At 39.9% G+C, this 8,631-nt stretch overlaps 1 protein-coding gene across 2 annotated transcripts; it reads right to left on the bottom strand.

Annotated features, from left to right (window-relative positions):
• Positions 1-2,094: 2,094 nt before the first annotated feature.
• On the bottom strand, positions 2,095-6,576 carry LOC108439101 (endonuclease domain-containing 1 protein-like). 2 transcript variants are annotated; one of them, XM_017717306.1, is made up of 3 exons: positions 6,508-6,576; positions 5,560-5,886; positions 2,095-2,884 (listed from the first exon to the last, which is right to left on the bottom strand). In XM_017717306.1, exons 2-3 carry the CDS (start codon positions 5,869-5,871, stop codon positions 2,369-2,371), a joined length of 828 nt encoding a protein of 275 aa, XP_017572795.1. In that variant the 5' UTR covers positions 5,872-5,886; positions 6,508-6,576; the 3' UTR covers positions 2,095-2,368. The 2 variants fall into 2 exon arrangements, with proteins under 2 accessions (XP_017572795.1, XP_017572793.1); XM_017717304.1 differs by having other exon boundaries at positions 5,560-5,889.
• Positions 6,577-8,631: the final 2,055 nt, after the last annotated feature.

Consider the following 8,631-nt stretch of genomic DNA (forward strand, 5'->3'; position numbering starts at 1 on the left):
AACTCAAATAACCAACCAAAATCTCTGAGGAACGTTTCCAACACCTTGTTGAAAGTCTGCCACAAAGAATTAAGACAGGTCTGAAGGCAAAAGGGGGTCCAACCCTTTACCTAATAAAGTGGCCGGTGAGTGTACATGTGCCTTTGTTATATTAAAAAGTTCTTTTTAAACCTATCTATTACAACGTTAAATGCACTGGAAGGAGTGAGGACACAGAGTAGGGTATAGAGGCAACAAGCTTTTTTTATGGTCACAAAAACTTTAGCTGTACAGACATTACAGCGTTGATTGTGCTCAGCTCCTCTGGTTCTCTGTGTCTCTCTATTTCTCCTTTCTCTCTAGTCTCTGCCTGCCTACTGAGGAAAGGCATGGATATAAATAGGCTGGCAGAAACAACACTACTCAGTCTGCTGGTCCAGCGTGACTCTCCTCCACAATAACATTTTCCTATTTAGTAGTCCATACACATAGTTCAATCTACTTCCTGACTCCTCCCCTCCAGGTAACTGCTACAGAGTTGGCTAATGTTAATATATTTTTAAAATTGCTGTATTGTTTTCATAGTGAAACTGACAACTCACACATTTTATCTTGAATTTCACCCATCTATCCATCCATTTTCCAAGCCGCTTCTCCCTAAGGATCACAGCCTATCCCAGCAGTCTTCGGGCGGAAGGCAGGATACACCCTGGACAGGTCGTCAGTCTATCGCAGGGCAGACAGACAGACACAGACAGTCACTCACACCTAGGGGCAATTTAGCACGTCCAATTGGCCTGACTACACGTCTTTGGACTGAGGAAACCGGAGAACCCAGAGGAAACCCACGCAGACACAGGGAGAACATGCAAATTCCACACAGAGGGGACCTGGTCACCCGGCCTGGGAATCAAACCCAGGCCCTCCTCGCTGTGAGGCGACAGCGCTACCCACCGTGCCACCCTTATTTTGAATTTTTGTTCATTCATTTATTTTTATTTACCTCCAAACTTCCCAAGTTTTAATGTACATATTTGTGTATAGTCATTTTTAGAATGTCAAAAAGATGGGGAATAAAAATGAGAGGTATAGTGTAACGTGTCAAACAAATTCAGACGCTCGCAGAAGTAGAAACAATAAGAGGCTTTAATGAACACAATCCAAGGTCGTCAAAAAACAGGCATGGGTCAGTTCCAGAAAGCTTAAGAATACGAAAAACACAATCATACCACAATGGCGAACAAAACAGGAAAGACAAAAACGTGGTCAAAAATACAGGCAGAGGGTCAAGATCCAAAAAACAACCATCAGGCAAACAATCCAAAAGGGCAAGGCAAAAGCCACAAACTCAAAACAACAAAGCAAAGGTCAAACGCAAGAAATACAAAACCGAATAAACGCTCAGTAGCTCACAGAAAGGAGGCAATACTTCACAATAATCCTAACTAAAGCCCCAGGCTTAAATACTGAGCTAAATCAGTCATGTGAGCATAAACACAGTTGATTCGAATTAATATTCAGGAGCACGAGACCGCTGATAGGAGCGCTCAGTCACATGTGGAGTCAGGCGACCTCCTGGAGAGTTCTGGGAGGTTGAGTCCAGGTAAGTATTGTTATCTGTAGTTTGTGTAGCAGTCAAGTGATCTCTCAGAGGAGTCCAAATCAACTGAGGCACTTGGAGGATGTGTGATATATAGATCATAAGATGTGTGAAAGGATACATAATTAGAAATGAACATGTGCATGGGATTGCATGCTTTTAAATGTCTTCTCTTCATAAAATACAATAAAAAAAGTGGCACCCGAAGTAGCACCACACCTCCAGAGGTGGTGAGGCAAAATATACTGGCTGTAAAATCTAAAATCTAAATTAAAAGAAGAAAAAAGGAAACCCTTGACTTTTGCTAAAATGTTGCAGTCGTGAAAAAAAAGTTTTAATTTGCGTAATGGCTGTGTTCTATTTGTAAATTCAGTTTCTGAAACTAGTGAAACTAGCGACTCTAAGAGTTCACAGATTCCAGCCACAATTCAAAATGCTGTTATTCTAGTGATGCTGCAGACTTTACAAACTGATATGCACAAACTTTTTATTTTACTTGCTTTATTGATGTCAGCAAGAAGCAATTGTTAAAAACAAACAGTTTGACATTTATGAAAAATTACCGGTAGAAACCGATTGATTAAAAGGACAAAAAGTGAAAATTAACATAGATTTCAATGCAGATTTCTTCATGTAGGTAAAGAGAGAAAGTGAGAGATTTTTTTTGGCCTTTTTCTGATGCATAGGATGCTCTCCAGTATGATTTCTTGAATGAATTGAAGTTGAAACCTTTTTGGTGAGACTGAAATGGATGTTGAACCTTTCAGCCAGCCTGACCCTCGGATTGAATTAATTACATTTACTCCCAAAAACACGGAAAACTTTACCGTACTCATCGCTCAGCTTTCTGTCTAGTTCTTTGACTGACATTTCCTTCACTGGGACATTTTTGTTCTCTCCTATGAAAGCACCTGAAGCTTTCTCTTTCAGATTGTTGTCTAGACAGCAGTAAGCGGTCCAGAAGTGACCGGGAATATTAACTCTGTTATTTAGTTTATCAGGGCCAGGAACCACCCCAGTGACGATATAGGCCGAATTTCCCTTACACTGCTTCTCCAGAGTTTTAGCCACTGCGTTCTCTATTTTCTTCCACTCTCCGTTGTTAAATTTATCGTTCTGTGGAGCGGCATTGGTGAGGGTGAAGGTAGCATTAGCACAGCTCTGTGATGTGGCGTGGAGGACTGGAGCCAGATGTCCTTTCACAAAGTGATGAGTGCTCGTTCCTTTGTAGTCTGCGTTGACAGCTTGATTATTTATATGTTTCACATTGCTTTCAGATGCCATCTGTGGGCCCTTATCTTCAAGCTGCAAGAATTTGTTTAAGAACAAAAAGGAGTCATTGAGAGGTTTTACTGTCATTTTGCTCTATATTTTAATTTTGCAGTTATGTATTACATTGAAGTAAATAGTTAGTGTTGTAATTAAGTCAACTGCTGCTTCTTGACACACTTACCTGATGTAAAAGGCCATTGAACTACACTGAAAGTTTGAACGCATTTCTGTATTTTTCTGTATTAGCAGCATTATAGGCATGTGCTCTGTATGTTGTGCAAAGCTAAAGCAGCAGGTTTTTCTACCTGGACAGAGCTTTGAGGAGACTACCTGGACAGAGTCTTTGCAATAGGCTGATGCTTGCGAATATACACTGTAAAAAATTGCTGCTCAGGTCAGCCTAAAAGTATTACTTCATACGGGAACGAGTAAATAACTAGTTTTGTTCAACCTAAATAAAAACTTTAGATTAATTTTGAGTTAGCAATAAAACTAGTTTAATTGCTTGTTACTAGATGAAGCTCCTTTTTTTTGGTTGATCTGATAAGCTCATTTTTACAGTGTATATACATTTTAAAACTAGCTGTTTTTATTTTTGAATGTAGTGATTTTCAGGCCTTTTCATGCAGCACCACCCCGATCACGTTTGAAATGCACTATTCCACGTTGCTTTGTGATGTCGCAACTGTAAAGACAGATTAGTATCAGAAAGGCAATTAAGTGATAATCTACATTATGGAGTGGAGGTGCTTCTGTGTGAATTTTTGGGTGTTGGGAGGAAAAATCAAAGTCATCCAAGTGCAGCAGAAAACAGAAAAAAATGGGAGGAAAGCAAAAAGCTTGTTGCTACACTTCCAAAGCCATCAACAATTTTTCAGTCAGAATTGAGTTCTGTGCAGGTTCTGCAGACTGTACACAATGTTAGTGTTAATGTTTGTATGGATAGTATAGTAGATAGTCAATATATATATATGGAAAAACAACAAATCTATTTACTCATATGTTACTCACATTATCTCAGTATACTGGCAAATAATTTGGCTTGATTCATGCCTTCTTTTTTAAAACATGCAAAATGGTCAGTCAATATAGTGAGATAAAACACTGAGGTATAAACAATGTAAATTTTATCTCAAAGGTACAACCGTGGTTTTAATGTCCAATTGTACATCTCAAAGTCAAAATAACTTAGGAAAACATTTCAGTGGATTATGGTACAGTTATGTTCCCTGACTAAAGGTACTAAGATGTACCCTTGAGGCTACCACCCTTTTGACAAGAGGGGAACTTCCCAGTGAGAGTTTAGTACCTTTGTTTCTGAGAGTGTAAATGTGGTTCTCATGATGATTCTCTCCTGAATGTGTGGCTGTAATTCTACTCGTTTTTTTCCCTTTTCACATGGAAGCGCTGCATCATCACCCAACAACCAGCAGCATAACATGAAAATAGTGTAAATGCAGGGATGGGATAGCCACTGGGGGCGGCACGGTGGCGTGGTGGGTAGCGCTGTCGCCTCACAGCAAGGAGGGCCTGGGTTCGATTCCCCGGCCGGGTGACCGGGGGCCTCTCTGTGTGGAGTTTGCATGTTCTCCCCGTGTCTGCGTGGGTTTCCTCCGGGTTCTCCGGTTTCCTCCCACAGTCCAAAGACATGCAGTCAGGCCAATTGGACGTGCTAAATTGCCCTCTAGGTGTGAGTGACTGTCTGTGTCTGTCTGTCTGTCTGCCCTGCAATGTTCTGGTTACCTGTCCAGGGTGTATCCTGCCTTCCGCCCGAAGACTGCTGGGATAGGCTCTAGCTCCCCCCCGCGACCCTGACGGAGAAGCGGCTTAGAACATGGATGGATGGATAGCCACTGGAAAGTTAGTAGCTAGCTACTTTGTGACTACTCTCCCAAAATTTAGCTACTTTTCCAGAAAAAGTAGTGGCTACTTTTAATCTACTTTCAAAGCTTGACTGACAGATTGTTTGTGTATCTTAATCTGACACACCAAATAAACCTAACTGATAGTTAGGTTTCAGTTCATTTAGTGTGCCAGAAAGAAACAATTGCAAATAAACAAAAATCTGGCAAATGACAAGTGACTTCAGCCTCTCTGAAATTTCAATGTTGAGAGACATTTTACAAGGAACTCTACTTTCGTGGACAAATTTCCTGACTGAGATGGGAGAAAAGCAGCTGTAGGTTAAGGTTGCTGAGCTAAAGGTTAAAGCAGAGCAAAGTAAGTCTGCATTTTTGTTTATATTTAGTGTATTTATATTTTAGTCTATAATTTATATTATCTAATATATAGCACATACTGAGACGTATTTACAGCCGTTATGGTAAAACAGATAAAATTTTGTGGCTCCCAAGATGTTTTAATTTTTTTTTGAAAGGACAAAACGGCTCTGTGTAACAATTGTTTTGCGTCCCTTTAGCTAAGTCTATTAGTAAGGGGTGACCAACACGTGACCGTCTGCTGGAACTGTCCACGACTCAGTCAGTTATCGACTGCGTTCTATGGTTCAGATTTTGTGTGGATTGCCTGAAGCCTGTAACAAAATTGTAGGGAAAATTATCACTATAGCTACACAAAAATGTGTGGGCACTACTTACTGGCTATATTTCATACAACCATAGCTGAAAAATTGTAGTTAGCTACAAAAAGTGGTGCACTACTTAGCTGCTCCCCCATCAGTGTGTAAATACAGTTGCTGGTTAATGTACCTGAGGTTCAATATACCAGTTGCCTTGTCTGTCACCACCCTTTCTCCCTTGAAACTTGTAGGCTGAGTAGACGGGGATCCTGTTTGCTGTGTCATACAGTGTCGCATATTCAGGAATGTTATTTAGAATTTGGCAGATCTGTTTGTAATTATTTCCTTTAAAAACAGTTGGAGGAGACAGAGTTCCTCCTGGATTAGCAAAGAATTGAGGGCATGTGTGGGTGAAATCATTTACGACTTCACTGGAACATCCAGAGAGAGCCAGCAGAAGCAGAGTGAGGAGGGTCATGATGGAGCTCAGGAAGAGGGACATGATGAGGAACAGAATCTGCTGGAGGAACAAGTAAAAGAAAAACTGGTCCACTTTCTGGGATGCACAGAAAATAGGAGAATATAAAGGCGCAGGAACTTTTCATGACAATCCTGATAAAGATGTAGTTAAATACCATGCTTTAAAATGTTCGTTATTTTGGTTTGAAAATACCACAATACAATCAAAGAACTGAGAAGTTTCTGAAGGGAAACATTCATTGAGAAAAGTCTGTGGTAGCTCAGGCATCTTCTGCTTCTACAACGTCTACCAGTTGTTTTCTATAATACACTCGTAACTCCATTGCACAAAAACGTATTACTCTTTATCATTTTGAGATAAACTTTTGGCCTAAATGTTTTTTTTCTTTTTTACCACTTCAATCTATAGTACTGTATAGACTGAAGTCCCTACTCAGAAAGTTTACATCTCAATTAAAAAATTATGCTGAAATAATAATAAATTTAAAAAAAACGAAACGAGTTGAAATACCTTTATAGATCTGCAACACTGAATATGGAAACATCCCAATTCCCTTCCTTAAACTTGTAAATGACATTGTTTTTCCAAAGATTCTTGCTGACAGACAAACAAATAAATGAGAAATAAACTAAACAGGAGGTTAGACTCAATTCCTACCTGTTACTGCTGGGACAGATGCAGAGGCCTCACCAAGGAGTGCTGGTTCTCTCCTTCACCTCTTTCAGCTCATGCTTCTATATATATATACAATTTTACAACAAAACGTGGTAAGAAATTTTGTGAGGAACTTGGTGAGGAACTTGGTGAATGGTGAAGAGATTGGCAAGTGGTGTGGATGAAGCAACACACTGCTGTTCTTCAGGCAAGTTCCTTTTCTCCACGTTTTGGCATCCATGCCAAGACCAGCACAACTCTTGATATATTAAAAGGATTTCTTGTCACCACCACTGCCAAGAAATCTAAGTCTGTAGATTTGTCTATGGTGAACTATTTCACTCTGAATGACTGTACATCTCAATTACTGAATTACACAGGAAGTCAGAAAAAATTGAGTTCCAGTTCAAATGACTTAAAGGGAGCAGGGCCAAAGTCTACCTTCAGAAGATCTTCAATCTACACTGTTTGCGGTGGGAAACCAGATGGCTGTTCAGAACGTTCTCCTCTTTGAAAGGGATGAAACAGGCCTGCTTTGCACTCCAGATGGTTCAGACCTCTAGTAGGTTCAGTGATGTTTAGATATGTCATTAAGAAAGCCATGGAAGGTGACTTGGATGGCTTCAACCGGTGACCGTTAATTAGTTCAGTCAGAGGCATTATGACCTTCAAATGTTGTGAAGGAAGACTGTCTCCACCAGGACTTAAGTTCTTGGCAGTTCCAACAATGCAGATCAATCATCTCAGAGGCCCAGGTTTGCTCTTCTTATACAAAAGAAAACATCTTTGTGCAAATGCTTCCATTATAAGCCATTTATAAATGAGAAAACTACCAAACAAACAGCTCCACTTTTGTATTGTTTATCAATACAATCATAATTCTGGCAATTATGTCATGTAGGGTTTTATATGATTAAATAATGAATTTATTGTATAATAAGTGCATAATTATTATTTTATTAGCAGTGGCAATGTAAGGTCATGCATAACACCAGAGTACAACATAGGGCTGGCTTCAACAACACACACACACACACACACACACACACACACACACACACACACACACACACACACACACACAGACACACACACACACACACACACACACACACACACAGCACGCACACATCTTTCAAGCCACTTCTCCCAACAACAAACAATACAAACAAAAAAGAACTAAGAATGTCTTTAATACTGACTGTATTTAGTGTATAAAATAAATAATAGCTCAGCAGGTGGCTTGATATGTAACACAGTAGTATTTACAGTGAGTCACTTCCTCTAAATGTTTGAGGTTGTATCACAGAGATATTGACTAAGATCTGTGGCCATTGTGGAGGCGACAGCATTGCGCTATTGACCAACTTAGTCTGTAAAGTGACAGTATGTTGTTGTTTTGTCTCTAGTATGAGGAATTCTCTGAACAAACAGTAATAGTGCATTAAAATATCTGCTTTTTGTAGAAGTGTCAACTGTTTCCCTTATTAATCCCACAACAGCAAAGTTTAACTGCCACATTTGAACCCAACTGAGCAGTGAAACACCACATTCACACACTGGAGGCAGTGAGCACACTTGCCTGGAGCAGTGGGCAGCCCTATCCGCAGCATCCAGGGAACAGTTGGAGGTTAGGTGTCTTGCTCAAGGGCACTTCATTCACATGCTGTATGCTTAGGGGATCGAACCAGCGACCTTCCAGTCACAAGGCTGGCTCCTCTAACCTCCAGCCGACGACTGCACACAGCTCTTCATCAGAGCTCTTTCAGAGCTGACTCATACTGCCATTTAACCTTGCGTAGTTACACACTTGCATAGCTGCCTTTGTAAATGTTATGCAGGTAATTTAATACTAAATGTTCTTTTTTATGAGATTTTTCTGTATTTTGTCCATTTTCTGCATATGAGCAGCCATAAAGAGGTTCTCTCACCTTCACATAAAACAGCAACCAAAATACAGAACACAGTTAATCTAACTACCCCACTTCCAAAAAAGTTGGCATGCTGCACAAAATGTAAATAAAACCAAGATGCAATGATGTGCAAATCATTTAAATCCTATATTGCAAAGAAAGTAGTACAAAGACAACATACCAAATGTTGGAACTAAAGCATTTTATTGTTTCA

The sequence above is a fragment of the Pygocentrus nattereri genome, chromosome 12 (assembly GCF_015220715.1).
Source record: "Pygocentrus nattereri isolate fPygNat1 chromosome 12, fPygNat1.pri, whole genome shotgun sequence".
Lineage (NCBI taxonomy): Eukaryota > Metazoa > Chordata > Actinopteri > Characiformes > Serrasalmidae > Pygocentrus > Pygocentrus nattereri.

What these genes read in the sequence shown, in the direction of transcription:
- LOC108439101 (XM_017717306.1), bottom strand. Translation starts at nt 5,871, where the DNA reads ATGTCCCTCTTCCTGAGCTCCATCATGACCCTCCTCACTCTGCTTCTG. An exon ending in ACTGGTATATTGAACCTCAG is followed by an intron (nt 2,885 to 5,559) that starts GTACATTAACCA and finishes AAATTCTTGCAG; the next exon opens with CTTGAAGATAAGGGCCCACA.